Below are 16,541 nucleotides of genomic sequence, written 5' to 3'. Positions count from 1 at the left end.
TATATTTCTATGTTGTGCACTTTTTGTCAGTTCTCAAGGTAATATTATCGTATATTATTATCTACACATTTATATAGGATCAAACAGAGCTCCAGTGGTGTAAAGAAACAAAGTATATTTACTTAAGTACTGTACTTGCACTTTACTTGAGTATTTAAGTTAACTCACACACGCCCACAGTACCTCAGGCGGTCCATTTAAGCAGTCCATTATGCGTTCAACTCATCTGCATGCTAGCTGACACAGTAGTTGTTCAGATGTCTGCGTTCAAATTCCCTCCACCTCCCTGGCATCCTCCCTGTGGCATTTAGTTCTGTAATTAATCTGTGATTATATGTGATTTATGGGTTGTACTATGTGGTATCTAGTTCTGAAATGGGTGATTCTGTGATTATAATGTGATTTTTTGTCAGTTCTCAAGGTAATATTATCGTATATTATTATCTACACATTTCTATAGGATCAAACAGAGCTCCAGTGGTGTAAAGAAACAAAGTATATTTACTTAAGTACTGTACTTGCACTTTACTTGAGTATTTCCAATTTCCAGTACTTTTACTTCTACTTCACTACATTGCACATATTGTACTTTTACTTCACTACGATTATTTGGAAACTTTAGTTATTTTGTAGGATTATTATTACAAAACATACATTACCCACTTCAGCACTATATACAGTACATTTTGACCATTTGAAAATAGCAGATCTACAAGCTCACAATGCATCGCGTTGCATGCGACGCATTTGGAGCTTGTAGATCTCTAATTTCAAAAGATTTTTATATATTTAAAAACTTGAAATTATACATTCTGCATAAAGAGTACTTTTTACTTTTGGTACTTTAAGTAAATTTTGATGCCAATACCTTTGTACTTTAACTTTTGTACATTTTGAATTCCGGACATTTACTTTTAGTGCTTCTACATTGCAGTATTGATACTTTTACTTAATTACTTATAAGAATTGAGTACTTTTCCCACCTCTGCAGAGCTCAATAATGCTGTATTACTGTATGATTTTAAAACATATAGGGCTATACACTTTTATATTGTCAGTCTAGTCATATGTGTTAATCTGATCTCCTCTTATCAGACACGTCTGATAGGATGTCTGTCATGTTCAGCTGGGAGATTTAATTTGAAATGATTGCTTTTGACAGTGCCAGATAATGTGATTGTAATCTTCTCAAAGAAAAGCTTAGATACCACAAATCCTCTGCACCCACCATTTCTAAAACAGGCCCATGTTGTACCGAAACAGACATCGCTGCTGTCCATTTTTCAGGAAATTAAAAATCTGTATATTTTGAAAACAAAGAAATAGTGCCACATCAAAGTTGGGGGTTTCCTCCCGACAGCAACGACATATAGACCCCAGGAAGAGTAGCTGCTGTGACTCGCATTATAAGCTAATGGGGATCTAATAAATAAATCAAATCAAAATATAGCTTGCATGAATTCTATGTGTTGTTTTCTGTGTTAGTGAGGCGACATGAAACAATATAACAATATCCCAGTATGCCTCAACTAAAGAATGACATTGCCTGCTGGTTGTGCATAAGTCATTAGATGTCCTTCAAGAACTGGCCACTATATTCTGCTATAGTACATTTCTGCCAGTTAATTCATACAGTATATGGAAAAAAGGATATGTCCCAGTTGCATGCTAGCAATGTTTTTTAGTTCTTGTTTGTTATTAAGCAAATATAATAATAATAATAATAATAATAATACATACTAATTTGCAGTGGTGCAAATTACATTACTTAATATATTTTCTAATCTGGTTACAGAATTATTTTTTTCACTTTTTACTTATATGTGTGTAGGACCCCCTCTAAATGAGATCAACATATGGAATGAGTTATGTACTGGCCATATATGGAGCGTGTCTTGAGTGTACAGGGTTTGATGAGGTCAGATCAACATATGGAATGTCAGAACATTTGTGTGGACCCCAGGAAGACTATAGCGACCACTTTGTGGAAGCTAATATGGATCAGAATAAAGAACAAGTCAGCGCATATGGAGATCTACGGGTGGCAGCGGGGGCAGTGTCTTGAGTGTACAGGGTTTGATAAGGGCCCAGGCGTGACACGAAGCGTGACAATGCACTGACTGACGGGATATGCAGGTTTTTTCATAGTAACTGCGACCTACGGTCACAATTTATTGATAAGGTCTCAAGACAATCTGAATCTCAAGAAGATACCTGTATAAGCCATCTCCTGTAGCAATATTGCAGCACCAACTAACTGCTATGCGCAGCATAAGACCACAAGACTTCGAAGTTGCACCAAAGAGGCCGCGATCTTATGCCTATTTGTTACAAAGCACGTTGAATGATGCAACTCATTGCAACAGGAGAGCGGTGCTTCCAAGGCTTATGTGCTTTCAGTACAGTTGGATGTACATGCAGTACCGTACCATCACACAACACTTACGAAGTTACTTGTCTTATTAGTGTTTTTTTGAATTTCTTCAAAGCTATACTACCAGTAAGACGCCTAAGATCGAGAAGCGACCTCGCCCTTGTGTGCACGCATCCGTCTTGTTGACGGCAGACTGCTGGGCGAGCGCTGGCGCTTTGGCATGTGGGGTCAGATCAACATGGAATGGAATCTGTACTGGCCATATAAAGAGCATGTCTTTGAGTGTACAGGGTTTGATGAGGGCCGGACCTTAATTTTCGGGCCTGTTGAGAACCCTAGTTTTCGCCAGCTGCGGCTGCACTAATAACTTTGGGGCAGGCCCGTCTAGAGTTTGAATGGACAGGTGGGCCTGTTGAGAACTCTAGTTTTCACCGGCTGCCGGGCGCGGTGAAAAAAAAGCTGGACAGACAATCACAATTATGGAGTCTTTAACACTTATTTGAACCTAAGAAAATCCCTTACCCTACCTTTAATTATGATGCATGAAAGTTGCAGTCCATGTCATGAATATCTCAGACTCGATCCAGCCAGGGGACAAAGGGAGGTATAACCCTAATAATTACACCTCTTAAATAGAGGGAGAAATCTGAGAACATTGAGTGTCTCATAAGGTTTTTAACATTGTAAAATGATATAGTTATGGAAGGTGATATAATTGCACTTCTGCAGTAAATCATAAAATATGAACCGTCTTAATGTAGTAAAATGATAGTTATGATGCCATAAGCACTAGCTATCCCTTACACATAGTAAATCATAGAAGATTAAATGTCTATTAATGCAGTAAAATTATAGTTATGATATAACTGCACTCCAGTAATTAAATGTTCCTGCAGTGCATTCACTTAATGATTAAGCTTCCACTGGTGCATAATTAAGGTGAAACTAACTGCATGGCCACAACCTGAGCTGATGATGTCACAGCACCAGTTTTCATTCCAGGCTTCATGGCCCGAATAGCAGCTATTATGATTGTCCTTATATGATATCTTTATTGCATCATCACAACTTGTCTAGGGAGTGTGCATGCAGCATGCAACGTTTCATGCAGATTGGTGCAGTTGTATAGGTAAAAATGGTGAAAAGCTGCCTCATGGTGGCGCTATAACAGGCCGTTCTGGAAGATTTGGGGCAGAGGTTCATCGATCATCGTTGGCATTCAGGGAGTGTGTGTGCAAGTTTGACATTTGGACAATAATAGGCCTTGTTGTTCTAATCCATGGTTTTCTTGAAAGCAGTAATTAGTGTGGGCAACCAGACTATTGTTATTGTAAATGAGCAATACTTTGCCGCACTACTCCCAGTTTTTGCCACACGCACTGGAGCCATAATATGTCAAATCGACCGGCTTCATCGGGAATCGTGTGCTTGCTCATTGCTAAGAGATCCGTTGTATAGTTTAATTGATATTAATTAATTAGTTCTCCATAGACTTATAATGGGAAGATCGAAGACTAATTAAGGCTCCAATTGAAGTGGTTTTTTCCTTTGGAGACCATAAGAGCCACATTTACAAGACTTGGGGGGGAGGTTCATAATAATTATGAAAATTAGGAATTACATCAGTCTCATGGTGGCGCTATAACAGCCCACTTTGCGTTTTTCCCTATAACTCTTGAACCGTAAGTCGTAAAATATGTTGGTAGTGCGTATCGTTCGGCCGTAATCGTCGTCCGAAGAGAGTAGGAGGGGCCTATTTTACAAAAAATGCCATAAATCACGAACGGAATGTCCAATCCATCCCAAATTTGAATCACATGTCGCGGCTGGTTCAATCAACCAAGTTCCAAAAGCAATTCCATTTTCATCCATAGTGGGCACCGCAAATGCGAGAAATGTAACCGTTTGTCGCAAAAACATGATATTTGGGAATTGGGGGGTAAATCCCGAATTACTTACACATGATCACAGGGGTGACGTGACATTGTAAATTGGCAAAATTAGTGGGAGGGGCCTATGTAAGCGACTGTGGCAACCACACTTTGCAATTTTTCAAAATTGTGACTTTTCTAGTTAAGCATTGCTTCCAGTTTTGAGTGTTTGTTCAGTGTGCTATTTCCGAACGCGCCCCCTTGTTTAGTGTCAGCCAATCCAGAGTTAATTGTTAGTTCTGTTCACTTGTGTATTGTTATTCCCGTGTCTACTGTCTTAAACCCTCAGTCAGTTGTCCCCTGCTTGAGTATGGATGTTATGTTCCAGTCCTGTTCGTTTGTATTTTGGAGAATAAATCAGTGTACCCGACACACACCAGACAGATATCATGATATGATGATAAGGGTGTGATTTTTACTTATTCACATCACCTACATGTGAAAAAAAAGCTACTCCTGTGGAAGGGTTATCACATAATTTACTTAGTTATATTGATCCTTTAAACAATTTGTACACGTGCGCGCAGACGATAGGGTTGGGTGTGGGAGAGAAGGGGCGCTGCATGAGGAGAGGAGAGGCTAGTGCGTAGCGCGCGTGTGAGAAGGCACCAGAGAACAGTCACATTAGTCCGGCACCACGCACGCACAACAAGAGCTATAGGCGGTGTGGATACATAAAGCAGAGAGTGTGTAGGCTACCGTGCGTCGTCACCCCCGTGGATTTTAATTTACAACAGAAGAACATTTCCAAACAGCTCCGTCCAAGAAGCCGAACACAAGGAACGCTGTCCTGGTCCGTCAGCTTCGAGACAACTGCTTCGAAAATGATCCTCAAAGTCGTTTACCTCCTCGGGATGTTTGTCTGCGGCATTCAAGGTATGAATCAGAATCATGCTCTCCTCCAGCTTTGTGACTTTGTGCGCAATAAGTTGCGTCGTTGACTTGATCCGCAGCAGCTGCTTGTTTGGGAGAGAGAGAGAGCTGAGATGAGAGAAGGGCGTATTGTTTAATTAACTACCCTGGTGTTTTGTAGTTAAAGCACGTCTTTACAAGGGGCATGGGGAATGTTTGCTTTTCCTCTTATGATTGTGAACTGCCCGAGTTATGTGTTGTGTGATCGCCATATATAGTTCCTTCCATGTAGCTTATCGCTTATGTATTTCTGATCAAGGCTGCCGAGACACTTTATATTTAGCAGGCTGATTTCTTTTTTTAAAAGAAAATCTGAATTTTTGTGTTGACTTACAGTATAGCACATTTTGAACTGTCACTCACACCAGTTGAACTTACACGTTTCTCGGCTATATTTCGTTATTTTCTAGCCATTGTTTTAAGCGCAGTAGTTTGACTGTTTTATTGTCTTATCCTTCCCTACCCATCTCGATCCCTTCATCTAGCTTAGCTCCAGGCTCTGTAGACAATAATGGTCGAAGAGGAACTGCCATGCCTATAGGACTGTTTAGATTTCTTCAAGATCCATCACTTGTCTTGCACAGACATCGATAGCGCAAGCATACTGAGCACCCATTACATCGAATATTGTGCAAAGTTACTTTGTGCCAATGCTATGCCAGCATGTAGAATAATAGCAGCATGTATGGGGCTAGGAGGCTACAAGTTGATGCTGAGCTGGGACTGTTGGGCGCACCTGTACTACCCTGTTGTCCTCTGTGGACAATCTGTAATTGCAAGACGCAGATTTGATAGCTTTATAGTTCACACACTGCGGCTCCACTGCTGATTCAGTTTCGTGTTTGTTTAGGTCTTAAAAGTGTCGTGGACCCCGTGCGTGTCTCACTGACTCCGCACGTTCAATCCCTGGCGCTATACGGCAGGTGGCAGCAGAGCGCGCTGCAAAGAATGAATCCACAAACATTAATAGTGCGCAAACATTGCGCCTCTTTGTAGTGCTTACTGGACAGCGCAAACATTGACACAAAAATAAATGCCTGCACATTATTATAATTTCAATGTATTTATTTATATCCGTATTATCCGCTAATAAATGCTTTCCAAGTGCAGGGAATTAAAAAGGTTACCTTTACTGTTTTAAGTTGATTGCTATAATAATATTGTTTAAAACTTTTTGGTTTTTGTTGAAGGTCTATCTATATTGAAATAGTATAAATCATTGCCACAGAGGCCCCTTTTCCACCGAGGTTGAACCGGTTCGATCTGTTCTTTTTCCACGTCTAATCTTGGCGGGAGTGTTTCCACTGAAAATTAACTGGTGCAGAACCCTAAGTTGTTTCGGAACAGGAACAAACAAATTATAATAAAATAAAAAGGCCCCCCAGTTCTGTGTAAGCACCAAGGTCCCAATAATCTGGAACGGAACCAGTTCGAAAGTTATTTAGGTGGAAAAGGGGCCAGAATGTTTGTTCAGTTAAGGTTCCCAGTTTCCTGTATCTCCAATTATTTAATAAACAAATACATTTTCTGGTGGGTTGCCAATTTCAGCCAATCAGGAGAGAGTACCCATTTACCAGCTCAATTGTATAATACCAGTTCCAAGTTTTGTCTGCTCATTTCTTTAAATCATTACACTTTCACTTTTTTATGTACAGTAATAAAAAAGACAATCGCTTCATAGTTCAGTATTGTTGCCATTGCATCACGTCAACCATCTGCAGCCTCACACGTTTTCAAAGACGATACAAACTGTTCTATGAGAACATGTACAAATCCTGCAAAAATGTTTCCAATATAAGACCTGTTGACGTAATTCAGTATGAACCTCTGTCAGTCAAGTCATATTAGTCAATAATATGCATAATCAGTGTAAAAATAACTAAATATGGTTTCTGCTCACCTTTCACGGGTTCAAGGTTGAAAGTTGACTTCATTTCCCCAATATGAAATAATTTGTATGCAATCCATATGTCTATAATGTCATTGGATTTTAGACTATTAACGTATTTTAGAAAAGTCCTGTGGGCAGGTGTTACTAGCACTCATGCTGCTAATACACTGCAAGCAACACATCTACAAATTGTGCAACTGTGCAATGTGATAGTGATGTCCATGCCAAATAAATAAACATAACATAATGCACTATAATCATACTAATAATGCACTATAATCTGCATATTCATTATATTTGTCGGGCAAGACCTACAAATACTAGCCGCAGAGCCAAACTAGTTTCTTCAAGAAGAAGTTCATGTAATGTAAAAGCAACGTAGGTTACAGTATCTTTGCAGATGTCATCTGTTCTGCTCCTTCCTTCCGGTTCATTTTCAATCCCACTTCACTCTGTTGACGCTGCACTTACTTGAGTTTAACGTCCCTGAAGCTTTTATGTGCATGCCATGGCTTTTTCCTGACTCTTAGCTAAATGAATGATGTGCTTGTCATGGTTCACCAGAGACACTCCCAAGACGATATGTCAAGTGGCAAAATCAAGCTCAAATTAATAGTACTCCATCACACGTGTGGACGTTTCATGCCGAAAAGAACAGCTCTTACTGCTAATACGTTACGCAATGCACTGTTGTGTGACAAAGTATAAATTGGCCATTAAGATATTTCTTTGGATCACCGTAGTCGTGGGAAGAAATGTCAGTGACTCAGGGTTTAAAAGATTTATGCCCCCGGTGCTCGAGTGACTCCCCGTGCACAGTGCAAAGCATGGGCTTAAGCATGGATTTGTGGTCTGCTTACATGCTGTAGTTCATGTTGCATGTTCACATTCACAAATAAGCAACAAGCAGCTTCTTCTCACGCATGTTCACATGCAGCGAACGGCCGCAAGCCCACCCAAATAGAAACATCACAGGCACATACAGGTATAGCATGCCTTTTTCTGAAATTCGCACCGATGGCCATGCAGCAACAACCCTCTATAAATAAACATCCCTCTATGATCATTTTCGACCTTACTCTTAAAACTGGATGCTGCGGTTCCTTTAACATTATGCAACATGCACTTAAGTCCTATTAAAAACTAACATGCAAAGCTCTTTTCAATAAGAAATGGCCTCTATCCTGGTCCTGCGACGTATAATTGATTGTGTTATTTGGTTAACGGAGCAGGAAGGCTAGGGGAGACGCACGCGTATAGCAGAGTCAGTGCATATGAAAATTGAATGGTCCCCCGCAGGAAGCTGTGAATGAAAAATCTATTTAAGGAACGGCTGGAGTCAGCAGGCCATGTGGGGCCCTTTAGCACCCAATCCAGTTAAGTTCATAGTGCGGCCCCCGTTTTGCATTTCGTCAGAGACAAGCATAAGCCGGCGTCAATGTCCGTTTCTCTTCCTGCAGGCTTGCATAAACTTCAACAGCATTTTGAGTCCGAACAATACCTAGGTCTGCATTTATTCTTTTAAGAGGTTGCAGTGGGTGATCTATAGAAACTAGCTGGCTTGGATAAACAATCACTCTATACAAGCTTTTTAATGTCAAGGAACCCTAGTTTGATATACACAGATTCATGACCCAGGGCCCTATTAACATTGTTTTTTAATATTTTTGAATTGTTCAAATAGCCAATTACAAGCTCACGTGTCGATGCACATACACTCAGACTTTTGGAATCTCTGAATTTGGACTTTCCACCTTAAAGGGATTCTGGCTCAAACAGGTGCTCTGAGTTTCCTGCTGTTTGTGATGTACTGTAAGAGACAGAAAATCCCATATGTCAATGGGATTTGCCAGCAGTTTTCACAGTTTTGCCTGTTTACATTGCAGCTCAGAAGGCTTCCAAACCAACAGAGAAAGCTCCAGACCACAGAAAATACACTGAATGTTCAAAGTTCAGGTTTTTTGGATGTAATCACCCGCTTCGGATGTTATCACCCGATAATCAAGAGAATTTGTAAGGCGTGCCGTGTCTGGTGGCCTTGAGCCACGTGAGGAACCGTCGAGCGAGGCACTGTGCCGAGTGCCGAGTTACGTCCCGATAGGCAGAATAGTAAATATTAGTAGCCCCTAGTTTCCATGCCCCGACAATAGAGTTGGAAATGACATGTTCAGCAGGGGGGGTCCTTGACCAGGCTATGTCTGTCCAGACTGGCATATGGTTGGATTGGACCTCACTTCTGTCTGTGTATGAGAGTTCTATAACATACACAGACACGCCGGTTGCACCGAAACGTTCTGTATTAAATACTCTATCTTGCAAGTGAAGACAAGTATGTGGCCGGGCCCGGGATCTTTACCTTTTCCACGTTGGCTGCATCTCTGAGTGTGAAAACATACTGTGTACTGTAAAGGGCTTAAAGTAGCACAATATATGTTGCCATTTAAACCACGTTCAGCGAAGAACTGAGGGACTGGGCGTCAGTGAGTGAGACTGGTGTCACGAAGAAAGAGTCTAATTCATTTGGTTCAAGTAGATCTGTTTTCCGTGGAGTGTATTGAATTGTATCCAGATCCCGAGTCTCACTCTATGGTGTCGCATTGTGGCAGAATTAATAACACATAATTTAATCTTGCTGAGACACAATTGAATCAGTCCAAAACAGATGTGATTGGAGGAGACAGCTGCTGCATGTCTTGCAGTTGGTCTCCCATGGTTTACATTTACAACATGGCTTCAGAGAGGGGCAAAGGCGGGTGGGCACCATTGATACTACAATTTACAATTTACAATTTAGGCATATGCAGCTATAGAGCGTCGCAGTCCCTCCCCCTTTCAGAACAACGAGTGGCCCAGGAAATGGTTCTCCATTCATTTTCTCCATAGGCTTTTCCTACAGTATTTATTTAAAGACGGTTACGCCGTGGACAAAGCCAACTCGGATCGTGACAAATCATGATTTCATAGGCTAAATGCGTAACTCCGTACGGTCGCACGCACAGGGCACATACGTTGGTCCGACGTACTAACAGTCCGACATGCATCAGACCAACATGTGTGGCCAGTTAAGACACATGCATGGCCGTTTAAGACTCACCCGTGGCTTCCACGTGCATGTGGTTAGGGTTGGGGTAGGGAGTCGGACTATTGCGTGTCGGATAGTCGGACCGAAGATATGCTCATTCTCTCCTGTGGATTGTTACTGTGGGTTCAGATGTGGTTCTGATGTGTAATAAACAATGTATAGGTGTACAGGTCGAAATGGTTTCATAGAAGTTCGAACAGTGGGTCACATTGGTGCATTTTATGAACCTGTGTCACCGACCTTAGCTTTTAACCACTTTAACCATTTTTCTATACTTTAAATGATAGATATACAAGCTCGTAGCGTGGCACAGATGGGGGTTGGCGGCCGAATACAGATAATTCTGGGGCTCCTTGACATGAAAAAGTTTTAACACCACTGATATAGTTTTTCATGTCATGATTTAGAAGATATTTTTAGAATTTGGTCTGGGGTCTTAATGTGTTACACGGATAGACACAATTCACGTAAGGGACAATAAGGTAATGCCAGGTGTGATTGCCGAGATGTTGTCCTGTGCAGGCTTAGGAGGATCGACCAAGGTTTTTGTCCACCTTTTTGATATTGTATTTTCCCTTCAGGCATGTTGTTTAGTCTGAAGAAGAGCCTTGTGCTCGAATAAACGTCACACAGATAATTCTGGTGCAATAAAAAAACATCTGTTGTCGCATTGGAGCCCTCAGTGTGCGAGCGTTGTATTTAGTTCTTCCCTTCAGGCATGTTGACACAACACCTGGTATAGCTATTATCGGGTTACACACCAGAACTCTGAAGCCCGCTATTCCGACGCATCGCCATTCCGACTCGGTGCATATTATTAACCCTAACCCCAGTGGTGGTAAAGTCCATTTACTTAAGTACTGTGCTCGCGTACAATTTTGAGGAATTGGTACTTGAGTATTTCCAATTTCAAATCATTTTTACTTTTACTCCACTACATCTTGGATCCAAATATTGTACTTTTACTCCACTACATTTATTTGAAAACCTTTGTATTAGTTAGGCTACTTTGTAGATTTAGAAATTCAGTCCTATATATATTTCGGCCATTTGAAAATAGCCTATCTACTACAAGCTTACAATGCGTCGCCCCGCACCGAAACTTTGACATTCCGGATAATGAGTACTTTTACTTTTGGTATTTTAAGTGCATTTGAAACCCCTGGCAAATTAATCAACGCTTTCCCCCTATCCTGTGCATGCTTCGGTATCTGACACTCACGACTTTCCCCCGCTGGTCTGCTCAAGCGCCTCCATTTAAAGCTGTATGCATTACCATTAGCACATCGTACTCCACGGTGGAGTGAGGAGGACAATACAGGAAACATGTCGATGCGTAATGAGCCTTCAGCGCTCTGCGACACACTGCAATAATGACATGCTTTGAGATGGCGGCTGCAATTTGTTTAAATATATGTAAACTGCACGTGTACAGCGGAGGACCCTGATGTAAACAAGCCTTAGTGCCTTTTTTATGGCTTTATCCTCTTAGCAGTTATTGTATTGACCTGTACCTTCCTCTTGGACTGTACCCATTCTGCAATCTGTTAATAATTTTTTTCACTCAATCGATACAAGAAGTACAGTGTTGGGTTGATGTAAACCTGAATTGTAATTCCATTAGACAGATCTTTACGATTACTGTAGCCAGCTGGGTGAAATTAATCTTTTATACACAGTGTTCTTCCTGTCTGCATAATATCTGCTCTATGATGGGCTTAGGTCATTAAGGTTATTGGTATGGATAACCTATTTTATTTTTCATGCTGTACAGACTTGGGAGCAGTGCGGAACTTAAAGTTAGGTAGAAAGATAATGGATGGATAGTGGCTCAGGTTCATTAGAAAAGGGCTGTGGAGAAATAATACTCAGCTGTTTGGGAAATGGGTTTTGCTTGGCTGAATAGACGGATGGATGCATTGCAACTAGGCATGTCCTGATCACGTTTTGTTGCTCAATACAATATCCAAGATCACATAGACGATATCCAGTCTAATATCATCATATGGATGTAATATTGATACTAGGATTGTTGCTCCCAATCCGTTCATTTGATTTTGAGTATCTGCCGATACCGAGTATATATTTTTTATAGAACACTTATGCCATATCACAATAGTACGTGCAACGCAGACACTGGAATCAAATGCCTTTTTTGGGTATAGCGTTGTCTACATGTGTATTATGGAGTTATCGGAATCTTTGATTGAGATGGTGAGGGGGAAAAACTGTTTATTGGCCCCATTGGGCTTCAATCCTGTTCTCCAAAATATTGGAATGGTATTGGCTTAGGAATCCATTTGACACATAGGCCTCCATCTATGGGAACACCGAAACGATTGTTCCTGTAATTAACAGCCTCTCTTATCTTCACTTGAAGTGGATGTTGTGTTTACCCATCGTGTGCCAGAGCTGTACACCATAAAACCCATACCCACTATGGTCGATTCCTCTTTCTCCTCCTCTACGATTTGAAATCAGACATGCACAGACTTTGCAGTGGTGTAATGTATTGTACATACAGCAAATTTACACAGGACGTCTGGACACGTCTTTAGCTCCTTTTTAATGGTATAACATGCGACCGCTAAATGCATTTTTTGACAGCAGACGTTGCTAGTCAACGCCTTGCTCAGACCTCCCGGGACATGTTTTGCGTGCACGCAGCCATTCACTTCTTTGTTTATGGGCTGACAAAACTTGCCATTCTCTCTAAATCTCCATGGTTTTGATCAGAACGCAGATGTCCTGTCCTAATTTCTGATTTAACCAAGCATCTCGTTTGGAATATTAACTCTCCTTAAGAGAGATCAGACTTATTAGCGCGAGGTAGTAATGGAACATTATACCTCCCGGTTTTGGGGGGAAATGGAAGGCGTAGCTTTTCGGAGTAAAATCTGTCTCATCTGCTGGGCACTCTATAGCGCCTTTATTTAGTAAAATCCCGGGGCATAAAAGGTACTGTACTCAAATTTGAGGTACTGTATGGTGTATGCATACTTTACTTGAGTATTTCCTATTTCCAGTACTACTTCTTAGAGTACTTCTACGTAGAGTTTGATTATTATTAGAAAACATACAGTAACCACTTCAGCGCTACAGTAAACATTTCAGCCATTTGAAAATAGCCTATCTACAAGCTCACAATGCGACACATTGCAAACTTGTAGATTTACTATTTTCAAAAGATTTGGAAACTTTAATTGGGACATTTCTGCACAATGAGTACTTTTACTTTTGGTATAGTATATTTCAATTGCCAATACTATTGTTATTTTTACTCAAGTACATTTTGAAGTCATTCATTTACCTGTAACAGAGTAGTTTTATAAATTGATACCTTTACTTAAAAAACATGCCAGTACTTTTTCCCACCACAGTTGCACGGCCCCTGGGGCACTCCACTGATTAGGTCTGAAGATAAAGTGGGCTGTCCTACCAGCCTCGCCTCCCTTTTGTTTATCCTAGAAAATCATTCCACCCCTCCTCTCTCTCTCTGTCCTCCCAAAATACTCTGGGGCACTCCTCAGTCATTTGTCAACACAATTGTCTGTACACGAAGCATGCCTGCATGGTTTGTTTGTGTTTCTCCTGCACGAGATGCAGTGTGCAACTAGTGCATGTGTGGGTCCGACGTATTAACAGTCCCGACAGGCATTAGTCCGACACCCTACCCCTAACCTATAACCCTAACCTCGCCATGGATGAGTTTTAACCGGCAGCGTATGTCGGGAGCCACGGGTCAGTTTTTTTTTTAATTAGTTATTAAAGATATTTTGGGGGCTTTTTCTGCCTTTATTGATAGGTCGAAAGTAGACTGACAGGAAATGAGGGGGGGGGGGGGGGGAAGAGACAAAGGCCGTCGGGATCAGGAGTCGAACCCGCAGCACGCCGTCAGGCTGGCTCAGCAGCCTAGGTTTACCGCTCAGATTGAAAGGCTTTTTTGACCAGATGGAATATACTAAGCTCTTAATTTCTGACTTCAACATGCCTCTCGTGTAAAATATGAACGCGGGGGACACGGTGGCACAGTCGGTAGTGCTGTCGCATCACAGCTAGAAGGTTCGATTCCCGCTGGGGACGTGTTCCCTCCTCCGTGTCATCAGTGCCGAAAGGGCCTTTCTGTGTGGAGATTGCATGTTCTCCCCGACGTCCCCGTGTCCCCTAGGGTAGGTACCCTCACAAAAACATGCAGTAATCCTGGTCTCTAAACTACCTCCCCCTGGCCTGATGGAGGGGAAAGGAACTGGTCGGAATAACGTGTTCCTTCCACGCGCTACGTCCGGCCAGGGAAATTCCCCTCTGTCAGGTGAAAAGAAGCAGCTTGAACTCCTCATGCATAGGAGGCATGAGGTCAGTCCGCTGCCCCACCCAGGTTGGCAGAGGAAGTGTAGTGCCCAGGATTACATTAGATAATTGGCACTGGGTGAAAAAACTGGGTTGGAAAATCGTGGGATAAAAATGAAGAAGTAAAATATGAACGCGGGATTATCGAGCGACTTTATCGTAATCATAGCCAGGTAAGCAAGCAACATTGTTTCTCCCGGTTTTTGTACAGAACGGGGTGGCTTTCAGAGTAAAAGCTGCCATATCTGTGCGGCACCCCAAGCTGCTATTTTGAAATAAATCCGGGCGCTGATTGTGTTAACCGGCAATGCATGTCGGGAGCCACGGGTGAGTTTTAACGAGCCACGGATGTGTCAGACTAATTAATGCCTGTTGAACTGTGCGGTTGTACGTGCAACCTTCTACTTCCGACCTGCTAGCCCTATGTTCCAATTTTGGGACAACAAATGTCCCAGGAAAAACAATTAGATCATTATCAGATTATTATGGGTTAAAGGAGCATGAAACACTAGGATGTTTTATGCTTTTAGAGGCGTAAAACATGGCAGGCTTGCAAGAAATTTGCAAGACATTAGCAGTGGTCTGGTTACAGGTTGGCGTAATTTTGGGATAATGATGACCTAAATCCAAACATAATATTATTATACTGCATTGCATTACATAAGTTGCATCCCAGTCAGGAGGAATTGGCATTGTGTTTGTGTGAGTACAGTACAGGTGTACATGTGTGCTCATAGGAAAGAACAAGGAGATGAAATCAAAGCAATTCAGCATCATCATTTAGTTCAAGAGGTGAACATCAAGAAGGGACTTTTATCAACTCTCCCTCAAAGTGCTATATGTCATTCTAAAATGATTGAGTAACGATAATAACTGCAAAATTCATTCCTGTTTGTTTCAAGTCGATATAGAACCACAGGAGCTATTTTAAAGTTTACTGTACTGTATGTCAACTGTGATTCATATCAAGTCACTGATCATGAAACTACTCAGACTAATGCAGGATGTATTTACTGTCACACTCTTCGTGACTCTTCATTAGATTCCTCAAAGCGTCGTGAGGAACAGTGTTTTCCGGATGCAAGAAGCCTGAAGATAAACCAGACACTGTTTTTTTCCCCCTCTCTAATTAGTTTTGATACCATATCCTCATTTGTCCTGTTTTGATGGCGTGTCCTCGTTTGTCCTCTGCTGGTGATGATAAGGAATGGCATCACACTGTGAAGTTATTTTTGATCCTCGCTTCCGGCTTCACCTAAAGCTCTTCAAAATTAATTTGCTTCCAGTGTGGCTTTGGGGGATGATGCATCTTTTTAATGAGGTTTGGTTGCCTGAATGGTGAGATTAAAGGGTTATCTTTGCTGCGTGGCATTACTGCGCCCGATAACCAAAAAAGACTTTGTCAAACAGAAGATGAACATGTTTTCATTATGGAAAGAAATGACACAAGGAAAGACATTTGTGGTTATGCGGGGCAGAAAAAATAAGATCTCATTCATATCATACATTATCTTCTGGCATGAGAGATGAGACTAGCTACAGTTGAGATACAATATGTTCGGTATCTAGATCTCAAAAATAGCTGGGTAAATTTATTTTCAACCTTTATTTAGTTCTCGGAGAACACATGAGGTCTGGGACCTCAATTCAAAAGAAAAAGTGTGTATATTATCGTCACAATATGGTATTATCCCAATATTGATATTGTTATATTTGATTTTGTTCAGCCCTGCATAGAAACCCTTTTGTTCCTTTTTCCTCCTTATTGCTTCTTTCCTTTTTTTGGTATCTGAAATGCTCTGCGTGTGTGCACACACACACACACACACACACACACACACACACACACACACACACACACACACACACACACACACACACACACACACACACACACACACACACACACACACACGCGCGCACAGTCCCACAGTTGACATTTGCTGTGATAAAGTGGTGAGAGGTTTGCTGCCCTGTACAGGCCCTGCTTTGTTGTTATTATCT

At 41.4% G+C, this 16,541-nt stretch overlaps 1 protein-coding gene across 1 annotated transcript in view; it reads left to right on the top strand.

The window, feature by feature from the left end:
* The first annotated feature begins 5,101 nt into the window (after nucleotides 1-5,101).
* ncam2 (neural cell adhesion molecule 2) overlaps nucleotides 5,102-16,541 on the top strand; it is a 194,975-nt gene continuing 183,535 nt past the window's right edge. The window contains exon 1 of the mRNA XM_083758886.1: nucleotides 5,102-5,181. Coding sequence (XP_083615012.1) covers nucleotides 5,130-5,181 — 52 coding nt within the window. The 5' untranslated portion in view covers nucleotides 5,102-5,129. The remainder of the gene's footprint in view (nucleotides 5,182-16,541) is intronic.

This window comes from Protomyctophum parallelum, assembly GCF_964188405.1.
Source record: "Protomyctophum parallelum genome assembly, chromosome: 23".
In the NCBI taxonomy this organism is placed as follows: Eukaryota; Metazoa; Chordata; class Actinopteri; order Myctophiformes; family Myctophidae; genus Protomyctophum; species Protomyctophum parallelum.
This window is presented reverse-complemented; position numbering and strand designations above follow the sequence as displayed.